This window comes from Anarrhichthys ocellatus, unplaced genomic scaffold (assembly GCF_004355925.1).
Source record: "Anarrhichthys ocellatus isolate YVR2014 unplaced genomic scaffold, GSC_Weel_1.0 scaffold25, whole genome shotgun sequence".
In the NCBI taxonomy this organism is placed as follows: domain Eukaryota; kingdom Metazoa; phylum Chordata; class Actinopteri; order Perciformes; family Anarhichadidae; genus Anarrhichthys; species Anarrhichthys ocellatus.
In genome coordinates this window covers 1,063,478-1,077,531 of record NW_022280055.1, presented here as the reverse complement: position 1 = coordinate 1,077,531, position 14,054 = coordinate 1,063,478, and the positions used below count along the sequence as shown (strand labels likewise).

Here is a 14,054-nt window from a genome sequence, read left to right as displayed (position 1 = left end):
GAGAGAGAGAGAGAGAGAGAGAGAGAGAGAGAGAGAGAGAGAGAGAGGAGAGGAGTGTGCTGTGTGGATTCTGTTGCAGGGTGTAGTTGTTGTGTGACTGGCCTTATTGTTAACAACGTTAGCCTTGGTGATGTGTGTAGGCTATAGCCTAGCTAAGAGCCTTGGCTTGTATCCATGAAATCTGGGTTTTGAGCCAGTGTTAGACCTCAGCATAACACACTAGGTAGGGGGAGCCCCCGATTGCCACCAGGTATTACTCATACTCCTCATGATGTTACGCCAAATTTTTAATCTCTCAGAAAATAACTCGAGACTTTTCCTAAAAGCTGCAATAACTGACTTCTTTGGCTGTTTAGCGGACAAGCTGTGATCACAACACTGACATATTATCACCCTTTGATGAAGCCATTAGCAAAGAGTTGCCTGTTTACACATCCAGCAGATACGGAGCAACAACAGCATTCATTTGGAGTGTTTTTTCCAGCCACCTGACAAATAAAAGTCCAATATTCTCTTTCCTTTTAGCTCTGTTTCAGTGAACATGCTTGACTAGCAGGTAGTGTACAGTGGGGTTCTGAGTGTTTTCACTCAAAACAGCTCCCTGCTGCGACTGAGAACAGAGAGGGTAAACTCAAACAGTAAATTTTTTTTTCTGTTCTTACAGTGTGCACATGTGCGTATATGTGGGGATAAGGGCTTGAATGTGTAAATGTATGTGTTTACCGTATTTGTTTCGTGCATTTTTCGTGCGTTTGTCTTGCGAGACGTGAACATGAACAGATTGTGAAAACAAATTGACAATAAAGGCTGAGTTTCTTTCATATGTTCTTCTATGAACATATCTTCCTTTTAAAACTTTTTGAAATATTCTATGTTATTGTGTGGATTTTTCCTGTATGCTTTTGTTAAAATCTTGAATCAAACAAAACCCCATAGACCGGATTAGACAAAGCACTAGTAACATTATGACTTGCCCATTTCTTCCTGTACCTCTTTACGCTCTGAATAATAAAACAGAAAAGCCCTAGAAAAATCACTCAAATCATCCAAACACTTGATTTATTCAGGCATCCCTTCAAACTCTGTGAGAAACAATTTCGGCTCCAATCATAACATATGTTCTGGGATGACTTTCTTCACTCACCATGTTGATGCCCTTGGGCAGAGAGACAGATCTGTAGGGGTACGTGGGGAAGTCAGGATGAAACTCCGGAAAGGGACCCGTCATCTCAAAGCTTTCACAGAACTGTGGAGGAGGTGGAATCACGTTGTTCTCGTCTATCTCCAGCTGGAGCGGTATCTCGGCTTTTACCTCCAGGTCCACTGTGTCAATGTTCGTCTCCAGATAGGTTTTCTCTGCCGGGTCAAGGGGAGTCTGCTTCCGCTCGAGTAAAGAGTCCTGCTGTTGGGCCATTGAGCAGGGTGGCCTGGGGGTCCACTGTGTCGCCGCTTGAATCTCGTCTTCAGGCTCAGGTGGACTTGTGGTGGTGAAGCCGGAGGGAGAGACTTGTTTCCCAAATGCCTGCAGGCTGTTTGGATCAATCACGTTGGATGTCACCTCATCCAAGAACTGTGAAAACTTCACTTTGGCTACGATCGTTTCCTCCCGCAGACATTGTACTTTTACACTGCCCCTCCCCTGACACAGCCCCCTCTCTGGCGATGTGCGGAGTTTGTTGTGGTTGCTGCCTCTGACCTGCTCCGCCTGTGGATGAGCTCTGCCAAGAGGCCCTCTGAAGAGACATCCAGGAAGCTTCCTCCACCTTCTCTCCTCTCTCAGTCGAGTTTGAAACGCTTCCTGGCTTTGCCTCTTGATAGAGCTGTGCAGGAGGCAGGTGACCCCTGAGCTCCAGCTGTACAGGCTGTCAGTGCCCTCGCTGCTGCATCCTGGGCTGCTGCTGGGGGCACTGGGGCAGGATGGCTGGCTGGGGGAGGACTGATGATATAAGGGGCCTATCACCTCGTCTAGCCAGACCTGATCGCTGAGAGATCCGGAGGGGCCCCAAGATTTTAGCGATGGCTGGCCCGGCTTTGCTCTGCCTCTCTGGGACAGCATGCAGGCTGTGCTGCTTGTCCCGTCCATCGGCATGAGTCCTGACTGCATGGATGTGTTCTTTCTCTAATTGTTGCAACTGGCAGATGATCCATGGTCCAGTGGACAGACCCAAATTTAAAGAGTTCTACCCCAGTCTCATTATTGTGCAAGCCTGACCTAGAAGAGATCCAATACATTTCACTCTAGGCTGAACAGATGGTCTCTTTTAGTGCCAGAATCACCCCCTGCTATGTCAGGCAAGGACATCCTTGACTTAAAATTGAATGCAGACAATTATGGAGACATGTTATTAGGTCAGTCTAACGAACTTAAGTTTTTTTTGTTTATTTTTACCCACAAACAACATATTATCCTCTATAAAGTCAAAGACAGAATTTCACAGCTTCTCTGCAGTTACTCTGCAGAAGCTTCAGGTTTGGATATAATGAGAGGGAGTTTGAACACAATCCCAGCGAGAGTCTTTGCTAGTCGGGCAGAGCTAACTCCAAGGGTGCTGCTCTTAATTAGACCTTCTATTGAGAGCAGAGCAGCAAAGCTTTTCCAGCTTTTTCCAGGTCAGTGGTCGTAGAAAAGCATTGATCCAACAGAGCACATCACAGCTGACACACAGACACACGGACTAATGGACAGGCTCGTTGAGTAATGGAATACGATAATCGTATCAATACCTCTCATTAACAGAGCAGTGGTGCTCATGCAAGCATTAAAGACATAGTGTATGCCTGAAATGAAAAATAATTCTTCTGTAAAATAATAGCTATAGCTCTGACACCCTGTCTCCAGTCCTTATGCTAAGCTAACGGTTTACATGTTCGATACTAGCAAATAATCATTCTTGGTATTGATCCTCTCGATCTAACGCTCAATGAGAAAGTGTACGTCCCAAAATTGCAAACTATTCTTTTGAATGACATACTTACATGGAATTTGCTTTCATACAGAATCATAATGATATTTTGATTCCTCCTATACACATATAATGGAGTACATAGATCTGTGCATTGACACACACAGTCATGCACGCACTTTTTATCCGGGACTACAAAACGTGTAGTTTGCTACCTTAACCTAATTGGCCATAGCTGCTGTAAAATGCACAGCTTCACATTTTGTTATGCTTCGGGATCTTCTCCTCATTCTTAATTTAATCATCTTCTGATATGCATGCAATCTGTATTATGAAGACACGCACTGTAGCATGTATTCATATGGGCATAGTGAAAGAGATTGGGATTGGCAAGTGAGTGGCAGCAGTTTGACAGACATGAAATGCCACATATCAAGCCGGGCAGGGCAGAGATATATATCCTCAATGTAAGCCCCCAAACTAAAGCACAAGTTAAAAATGAATGTTTATACGAAATCTGTACTGGAAACGAAGGCTCATTAGTCTTCGAGAATATGCAAAAGGAGAAACCACCAAGTGCAGCATCCAGCATTTCAACTCATGCTGTGTGTAATAATGTACAATAGTCCTTCCTGTATTATTCCACTACAAAGACGCTTTCCCCATAATAATCTTTCATATTCCAAGCCGTTATGATCTAATTTGATGTCTGACCATAAGATCACAGAGGAGACCTTCAACTTGTCCTACCTATACAGTCTTCACTTGGATCAGACCGGGATAATATACTGTACAGTGTATCTTGTCATGCAGGAGCCACACTGTTTCGGTCCCCGGGGGTATCATTAGCGGCGCATCTGATATGTTGGGTTTGAGCCATGACTGGATGGCCTGCTGTGCGCATGCGTTCCTCCAGACTTGGGCCCCACAACCTGCCTGCTGCTACAGCCCAGCCGGCTCACAGGACACCCAGGGGACCACCCTGTCTAGTACCGGGGAGAAGCTCCAAGCCTTCAGCTCGCAGACATATCTCGATATCATTTTCTCTCCGGTCCAACCCTGTTTCCCTCTTCCTTCAGGCCCTCTCTCCATTGCGCTGCCATTTCTCACCATTTTCAGACTTTCCAGGCAGGATCGGGCCTCTTCTATGATGAATGTCTTTAATAATCTCTTTTCAATCTCAGGAGGAGGAGAGGGGTGGGAGCCAATTTAGAACTATCGCCCTGACGGGAGAGACAGTCAGCCCGTGGCTTCCGGAAGGTAATGGTGCTGAAATGGATTCTTGCTACAAGTGCAGAGGTGGAGATAATTGGTGATGCTTGCTTGCTTGCTTGCTTGCTCGGTGGTTGCACTGCACTTTCCCTCGCTGGCTAGTTGTGTGCCTGCCTGGCTGGGCTGAGCCTCTGCAGGGGCCACAGTTCCTGCGTCCCTTACTAAGCCTGCAGAGCAGACTAAATGCCACGTCTGATCAGCTCTGGGCATGAAGAAGTATGGCCTCGTGCCACTCAGCTGTTTCTATGGCAATGTGTTTTGACTCTGCTCGGCCTGCTCCTCTCATCAGATCATCTGTCTCACCTGTCCACACAGCCTCATGCTAAACGCCGGCTGGACAGGGGGTCAGTTTGATGCTTCTTAAAAGTCAGTTTTACTTGTGGTTAAATTACAGCAACAACCAAAAAAACAGCATTGAACATATATTAAAGATGGCAATGACATAGAGCAGGCCAATCCCTTCCACACAGAGCAGATTCATCTAAAATGCTGGAAGAAAAAGTAATTTTCTATTTCCACTCTCCATCATTTAATGTTTTTACCCTACAAACTGATCAAATGTGTCAGTGAATTAATAGCTTGTATGAGAGGACCAGAAAGCAATGTGCTATCAACAGAATCACTGCCTCTCTCTCTCCTGCTCGTCCTTCAAAGCAACACGCGAAGCAACGTTTGATTTCAGATTGTTGGAATCATTTCCGGGGAATCACTTAACCTGTTCCCATCTTTAGGTCTGCATATTGGATGTTCGTGTATGAAGCTTACTATCTGTGTCTTGCACCATAGCCGCGCCTGTCAATAGTGGCTAACAGGTGCACTTATACGAAAAGCCAAGATGAGGAAACAGCGTGTCGTCAGATGCGGCATCAGTAATCCATCTCATGCAGAGACACTTGTCAATGCCGCCGGACCTGCGGGGTCGCTTTCAGAGAACCACACTGTGCAATCAAATGAGATTGGACTAAATTGAATAAGGACCACCTCATTGTGGAGGTGTAGAGATGGGTTTCCTGGCAATTGTTGCAGAACACACAGTAAGGTGTGCAATAAAATCAGTCAGACAGCAATTACAATAGCACATAATGCATACCGCAAGGGTGATGAGCATCTGTTTCAAACTGGAAGCCTGTTAACACAGGCAGAACCAGTGTAATCATTGCAAAGCATCAACCAACCCCTCTGTGCTACACCATGGACGTCTTAATATATAGCTTTAACTCTTGTGGGTTCGGAGTAGCTGTACTCTGGATAATATGTCTACAAGGACGTGCTACTGGGGAGAGGGACCAGCTGACCTCAATACATGTCATTATCATACCACAGTTTTCTGTCAACAGAGCCTGTCATATCACTCTGTGTGTGTGTGTGTGTGTGTGTGCTCCACCAACTCAGTCACACAACAAATGGTCACTGTAGCATTGTGCTGCAGATTCACTGAGTTGTTATCACGAGTGTGTTGACAGACTTCATGGTTGAACCGATAAAGAAATAAGCGACCTTAATTTCTAATGTGCACTCAGTTGCCAGTTTATTAGGTACACCTAGCTAAGACTAATGCAGTCTAATACAACTGTCCTGAAGGGCTAAGGTCAGCTTGCCATTATGCTCAGAATGACCACGCTGATGTTTGGCTGGTACGTTCACCATGTTCACCATCTAAGTTAGCATGTTAGAAATGAAACATTTGCTGATTGGAACTAAGTGGAGGACCGACAGACCAATTTTGACATCCAGAAAGCCACACAGTCAATAGCATTTCTGACAACCTGAATCGACAAAGCTTCTGTACATCAATGTAAAAAGCTACAGTATATTAAATAGATATCAATTATCTAATTATGTTCAATAAATATTCCCAAGATATACTTTAAGCCGGCATCAAGGCACCCACCAAGGTGAGGTCGGCCCAAATAAATTACTTAAAAAAAGATCTACCTACATGTTTTTGGCCACCAACCAAGAAAACATTTTTAGAGCAAATTGCTTGTCAAGAAGACGAATGTCGGAGCAGAGTATGAGAGTACTGTTTCCACGCTTATTTTCCGGTAACTTTTCTTGTGGTGTCCTCACACACACACACACACACACGCACCCACCCACCCACACACACACACACACACACACACACACACACACACACACACACACAAAGATAGGGTGCCAATTATAGTAACTGTGTGATGAGGTTTCTCATAGTGAGGCCCATGCTACCTTTGCTTCTAATCCTTTGTTATTAATTATATCTTCAACAAGCCCACACAGTTCTTGTGGTGTCAGCACCGAGTATCCATGGCAACAGCTGGTTGGTCCCGGCTCTCAGGGATGAGCACACGCACACACACACACACACACACACACACACACACACACACTCTGCTGCCTGATAAAACCACAATGCCTCGCTGCAATGATGCTCGACTGACAAGATGAATAACTCAACTGTAGTGAAATATAATAAAAATAAAATAAATCCTGCGCCTCACAACCTTCTCCTCCTCACAGTCTCTAGGCAGGAAACAATATTCGCTGCCATTACCATAGTGACCGAATTAATAAAGATGCCTGTTGCTCAATCCAAACATTGCACCTCGTGAAAGAAAGAAAGAAAGATGATGAATAAAAAATATCTCGATCCTGTATATCCAGAATGCCGTGGTTGGTTTTAACTCTATACTTAAAATACAAATTTGAGGGATTTTATCATTTTATATTTCAAATCCACCACATATATTGTACTTTCGACACAACATCATATGTGACTTACTTTAAACGTATCAAAGAACTCCAAGACACGCATTTTGTGCGAGGTCACAAGCCATAGAGTTTGGGAACCACTTGTTTAATTTTTAACATGACTTAAAAGTATTTTATAAGCTCATTATAAGTCTTTCAATGTAAAATCTACTAAATGCCACATTGTAAAAAATTACAATATTCTTGTCTGGCATGTAGTGGTGTTGAAGTAGCACAACATCAATTGCCTTGAGTGATGTCAGTTGAGTCAAGACAAAAGCATATGGAGAGATGGAGTTCGAAAGAAGTGAGTTTACCAGGCTAAATTAGCTGTAAATGGGAAACAAACAAAGCCACACAATACTACTTCAGCCAATCAGCAACAGTTCGTGCACAACACGGGGGAAAGGCCGCGGATGTATAAATATAATGGCAAAGCAAGAATAAAGAAATAAAGAGAAACGCAGTGGGAGCAACAGGGGCGTTGAATCTATTATCATTTGTTTGGGTGTTGAGTTCAAATATCAATAATCTTTTTTCAGAATAGCTGACTCCAGTTTTAAGCAAAGGATCTGACAGTCAACTTACTTACTTAACTTGCTATAAATACCTTATGCAATTTGCTGTTTCTTCAGTCCAAGAAGGATAAATATCACATATTATTAATATATCTGGGACCACACTCAGGATAGTTCATTAACTTCCAATTAGGCCTAATGTTAGTACAGAGAGAGCAGAGTGATCTGCATTTTATTCTTGCTGTGCTTTGCAGTGATATGTTGGTACCTGGAAAAAAGTGGGCCGAGTGGGAGCTCAGTTATTTAAAAAAAGGGGTAAATATACCTCAAAGTATTGTACATTGTGCAAGTTATAACATTGTTTTTGTCTGTTTTTATTTTCTTGAAATATTGTAATGCTTTAATTTGATTTCACTCTTATGTGATCTGTTCTGTTTTACTCTAAAACAACGTTTACACACAAAGTGGGGTTTCTTTGGTTGTTGCTCCTCTTAAACAGGAGCTCTCTCTTGTGGCTTCATTGATCACGTACATGTGAGATGAGAGTCCACCTCCGTCAGCTGCGGTTAAACAGACACTGAGGAACATTGAGGTTTAATGACAAGAGAGAAGATGGACGAAGATGAGCTGTTGAAGTTTGACCTCAGCTGGTTTACTTACCACAAACGAGCAGTGTTTTAAAGCATCAAGGTGGACAATTACAGCTAAACAGCACCATCTACTGCTGAGATGTACAAAGAACACTGGTGGAAAAAGGCGACTCAGATTCTTTAAGTAAGTTAAAGTATCAAAACAACAATGTGAAAGTCCAACATTCAAAATTGAAATGTAGAGAAGTAGCCTATTAGCAGCAAAAATGTATTATGTATTAAAATAAAAGTACTTGTTCTGCAATGAATGCCTGTTGTCACTGATATATTATCATATCTTACATTATTAAATTGTTTGCTGATGCCTCAATATGCATGTAGCCTTTTATTGTTGTAGCTGGTTGAGTTGGAGCTCGTTTTAACTTTAACATTAATTACAGTTTGGTAATCTCGTCCAGCGATTTCCAAGTGGGAGACTCTTCTCTAATCTTTGCTGTTTTTGGGGAAATATTGGATAATTTTACCTTTTAGAGCCTTGAACATTTATGTAAATTTAAGTTTAGATGAGAAATATTATTTGGAGGAACTGCCAACAACTCAGACATCTAAAACATAACAAGGAGCCCCAACAAGACTCACATGAATGTAGTCAAGTTAAAAAGTAGAATATTTCCCTCTGACATGTAGTGGAGTAGAAGTATAAAGTATCATAAAATGGACAAAGTCAATTAAAGTAGAAGCACCTCAAAATTGTAGCTCAGTACTTGAGTAAATGTACTTAATTACTTTCCACCATTGACAAAAAACAGCCATTGAGGTTCCTCCACATTCCTTTATTCCTCTGCACTCAACACGCAAAGGCTGGATAGAAATCACAGTATAGAAAAGTGTAATTGTACAAACATCATGTTATCGTGGACACGATTACAATCAGTTCAAAAACACCACATGATCTGTCGACATTATCAGACACGATACAGACATTTACAAACAAGTGTAACTGTAGAACTCCACAATGATGTATAGTTGTGAAAACATTTTCACATTTTTGAAAATACATCAAATTCAATTTGCAAACATGTATAGTATATGTAGTCAGTTCCATATAAAAGCACTATAACGTGACAGAAAGGTGTAGTTATAGTGTGCTGCCTGGTAATGAGGTACAGTGCGCAAGCGTTAACAACTCAGAACATGAGTATAAACGTTTGAGGAGAAATATAAAGTCTTATTTGGTTTGTGTGCATCAACAACAAAGACAGTAACAAAAAAAAACAGCATCAGTGTTCCCTGTAAGCCAAAGACATTCTACCTGTATAAGTGCTCCTTTAAAAATAACAGCTGATACTAATATGCCCCAACACATGAGAAAAATTAATAACAGAACGTTAGACATTTTGAGTTGAAATTGGCTATTTTTACCTGGCTCATGATCTTTAAGTCCATCAAAGAGCAAACGCAGAAAGACTACTACAGCAGATACGTATATATGCTCCCACCCTGGTATTCATTAGGCCAAGGACCAACAGCTAAAACCAAGATACATAAAACAACATTTGTATAAAACTGTAAAGAAAATGACATAAGCGCAAATGTAAATGAGAACAAAAGCTCCCTCAAAAGGTGAACAGGTACACAGTAAGTGCAGTTAAAAGGCCTCGATAGGTAATCTCGAACCTGGTGTTTCTCCTCCACAACAATATTCAGTGAAATAGTTTGTGGCAGCTGGTGTAACTCTTGATTTGAAAATGCATTCCCCCACTCATCAATAAAAACTTATCCTAAAGATACTTTATAAAAAACCCAAAAATAGGAAACTTTGTAGACGGCATCAACAACTAATTACCTCAATCCTTTAAAATTGCTGGTATTCTTCTAACAGATCATTTTTCATAAATGCAAGATTGTATTTTGGAGCATAGTGGGTATTTAATATTTCAACCAGTTTCAGGTTATTACTTTTCCTTCGCAGGCTGCTCAATGAGTTTCCCCTTGTGGTACTTCTGTCCGATCCCGTAGGGGACGTGTGCCGATATGGTTCCCATTTCTCTGGCCCCCTCAATGTGGAACATCTGGTCGTCGAAGTAGATGTGCGGTTTGATTTTCTGCAGCAGGGGCCCTTTGGGAGCCCCGGCCAGGAAGAGAGCCTCGTCGATCTCCAGGCCCCAGCTGCGGAGCGTCTTCAGGACGCGGGCCCCGGAGCTGGCCGCGCTGCGGGCCGTCACCAGGTAGGTTCGGATGGGACAGTTCATGCGCTCGTTCTTGGCGTAAAACTTTCTCTGCAGCTTCCCCAGAGCCTCCAGGAAGCACTTTAAGGGACCCTGAAAGAGCCAAATAATCAAGTTAATTTAAAATGTTTGGAAATAAGGAACACGGGGACAGATAAACAAAAGAGGAGAGAAACTAAATGCACACACAGGAGGGCAAAATGGATTTTAAAACTCATTTATAGCCTGCAGACATTCTCCAGAGCCTTGTTTTACCCCATACAGCTGCTGTTCTCACAGCTATTACCTTTGATAACTCATCTGTTCAGTTTGTTTGCATCCTATTGTCATTACTTTCTTTGTATTTTGCTGAATTATGTTATTTATCTCTCCTGTTTCCTGGTTTTATGCTTATGTATAGATGTGAATAAATAATCCGAAACTAAAAAACTAAACTGTTTACATTAGACGAGTCCCCCTGAGCACTCTATTAGGACTCTATCCACTGAAGGCAGATACATCTGGATGGAAAACGATGATTGTGGTCTGTGCATTTTGAGTATCTTTGAGTATATTCTTGTCAATGCTGAAAAGCTTCTGAAACAGCAATTCGGCCATCACAGCCCAATGAAACTTTTAAATTTAAATTTGTTTAAGAGGGTGAATGGAGTAAAACACTGAATCGACAGTATTCAAGAAGAATTAACTACAAAGAAAAAAAAATCTGTATGATTTAAAGGAAGATCATTGTGAAGATCAGTATGAGGCTGTGTTTGTATCAGTATACTCTGGATGTACAGGCTCTCCATGAGGTGCCAGTGATCTTAAAGTACATAGAAACAGGCATCAGTTACCTGTGCGAGGGGTTTGTTCACAAACTCCTTCTCGTGGTCAAAGAAGGAGTCCAGGCCCTGTTGCTTCACGATGATCTCGGACTCGTCGGAGAAGAGGACGGCGTCGCCATCAAACGCCACCCTCAGCTCGGTGTTGCTCAACTCACTATCCATTTCTTGAGTGAACATCGTGGCTGCAGCGATGCCTGAAGGAGGGGAGGGGGTTGGTCAGAAATATGCTTCGGGATGTGCATCCATCGCTATGTTTGATGGAGAAAGTTTGGAGCCGTGAATCACGCGGCCGTCTCCAACCAGCTCCTTCTTGCTGACACAGCGGCGGGTCGAGGTTTCCCTCAACAGCGTGAATGAGTCACACTCACACACACAGAGTCAACATGCGAGTGTGTAAATATCAGTGAAGTACAAACACATCTTGAGGCTGCTGAAATCAACTCATGCATCAAAACAAGGTTGTGTGAGATAGTAATCTGTGTTATATAATCCAACAGCATCACTTACCTTCCTCTATGGCCTCTCCGACATTATCCGAGTCCTTGGAGAGGTAGAGGTTGGTCATGTAGGCCTTAAGGTAGCCTATAGGACTTTTCCCTCCGGTCATACAGAATCTCTCTATGGTCAGATCTGTAAGTATAAAAGCAAGTTGGAGATATGTGAACAAGAAGCCCCCCCCTCCATAGTGGGTAAGTTCTAGACTGAGTAATGATTGTGCCTGTTGCTGCAGCGTGCTAACCAATCAACAATGTCTGGCTTAAGGAGCAGCGTACCGTAGTGATTAATGCTGTTTATGAGGCGTACTCCGACCTGGGCGTGGTTGTTGGTCATTAAGATGATATCAAACAGCTCCTCGCTGTCCGGGTAGAGCTTCCTCAGTCGACAGTTGACGTCCATCAGCGCCTGCGTGAGAGGGCGGACCCCTTTGCATCAAACAGCCGGGATGTTGCTTCAAGAGCGTTCAACATGAGGTTACAACACAAACATTACAACACTGTGCCACAGCTTTCTTTCAATTAAGCTTTTTAAAAAGGAACGTCAATGGTATTAAAACGACACTGCAACAAAGGAATGTGCTTTACAAAGCATTACCGCCTTCATCTGGGCGTTTTGTGCATCTTTGTATGGACATGCACGACACAGCTGGATACAGACAGACTTGAATGGCCGGGCTGATAAATCACTGTCACTGGATATGATATGTCACTGGAGTAGGAATACAAGTTGATTTTACTGTCACTCTTCTCCTGATGTTCCTCTATTCCAGGGTGATAACTTGCGTGAAAAAGTTGCTGGACAAGTTCAAGAGTGCAGAATCACAGGAACTGAACATCAATCAACCTTTACAGGAAGTTGTACAGTAGTTTTTCATCTCCTTCAATCCTAAAAATGTTTGTGTTGTCTGACTGAAGAATGGTGTGAATTAATGAGTTGTATGACGGAAGGAGAATTAAGGAGATTTTAAGGCAAATAGTTTTTGATAGGGATTTTATCCTGGCACTGCGCATGTCCTTCTTAAATAGACATTTTTCGCTTACATGTGTAAGCGAAAAATGTCAGATCGTCAGATCCAGTACAGTTTTATGATTGTACTGGATCTGACGGGTCCAAAATTCAAATACTTTACTTGACTTATTGAGGTGTGGCCTGATGTGTAACACGGCTTTCAAACCACTGTATTTGTGGATGCAGGGGTTCAAACTGTCTCATGTTGTCCCTTAACAGGAAACACTGCAGTCTTCTTACAAAGCGAGCTTTTCCTGGTGTGGCCTGAGGCAACAACGTGCATTCAGGTGAGGCAATAACGTTACATTCCAGGCACCACGCCCTGCAAACGGAGACCTTACTGCAGGTTAACACTACTGGGGGTCCAGACCTACCTTGACGAAGGGGAAAGCAGCTCCTGGCTTCAGCGGCTCTTCTTCATGCTCCACCTGATAAGCCACGTACTTCTCCAATCCTTCGTCCTCGTAGATCTTCCTCTCTGCCACCATGTTGAAGAGGGTGCGAGACGAGACTGCGATGGTGACAGCATACCGGGGTTTGGGCTGCGAGTGGATGGGAGGGGGCGCAAAAAAGAAAGTGCTATTGCAGCCTTGTCTGCACTTAGAAAGTCACAGAATTGTGTGCAAGAAAGTATGTGCAGCTAACACACAAGACCATGGTAATAAAACGTTTCAGCAAAATACTCACGGGTCTCGGTTTGTTGGTTTTGAGGTTGTCAAAGAAAGCTTTGGCCGCGGCCCAGTCTTTCTCCTCTCCGCCGTCTTCAGTTGGAGCCGAATCGTTTGGTTTGACTTCACACATTTTTAGGAACTTTGTAAGTCTTAAAAGTTAATAAAAAAAACCCCGATTAAATGTGAGGCAGCTGATGCTTGTGAACTTTGCGGAAATGTGTTTAGGGGAAAAAAAACGGTGGTGCGTCCACGAGTAGTGACGTCGGCAGATCCCTGGCATTTGATTGGCTGGTGAGGGGGAGACGGGATAATAGGACCTCCCCTGTCTACACGGTTCAGGTTACTTTTGTTTTGATGTGTTTTTTTATTTTTGTGCTGGGCCCCTTAGTTGTAAAAAATCAATGCAACAGCATACTATTATATTTGGCAATTAGTGTGCTTCGCTTATTCCCAGATTAAAAAAAGAAAACGAAATATGTAGGAATAAATACTCTGTTTTGTCTCCCCTTCTTTCTTCTGAAATAAATACTAGTAATCAAGTAACAACAAACAAAAAGACAAAAAAAAAAATCTAAACTAGGAATATATAATTAACACATCACCATCATCCCCACTATAACCAGTGGTGGAACAGGTTCTCAGATCCTTAAATTAAAGTCCCAATAGAGTAAAAAATACTCTAGTTTAAGTCAAAATTCCACATTCATAATCATTGTTAAATAAAAGTGCTGAAATATTATCAGTAAAACGTACTTAAAGTATCAAACTAAAAGTATCGTGCAGTAAAATGATATATTATCATATAAGAT

At 42.5% G+C, this 14,054-nt stretch overlaps 1 protein-coding gene across 1 annotated transcript; it reads right to left on the bottom strand.

Annotated features, from left to right (window-relative positions):
* Nucleotides 1-8,842: 8,842 nt before the first annotated feature.
* On the bottom strand, nt 8,843-13,501 carry LOC116391345 (cytosolic 5'-nucleotidase 1A-like). Its single transcript, XM_031861846.1, has 6 exons — nt 13,262-13,501; nt 12,949-13,116; nt 11,842-11,971; nt 11,576-11,698; nt 11,078-11,262; nt 8,843-10,337 (listed from the first exon to the last, which is right to left on the bottom strand). Exons 1-6 carry the CDS (start codon nt 13,373-13,375, stop codon nt 9,972-9,974), a joined length of 1,086 nt encoding a protein of 361 aa, XP_031717706.1. The 5' UTR covers nt 13,376-13,501; the 3' UTR covers nt 8,843-9,971.
* Between the last annotated feature and the right edge of the window lie 553 nt (nt 13,502-14,054).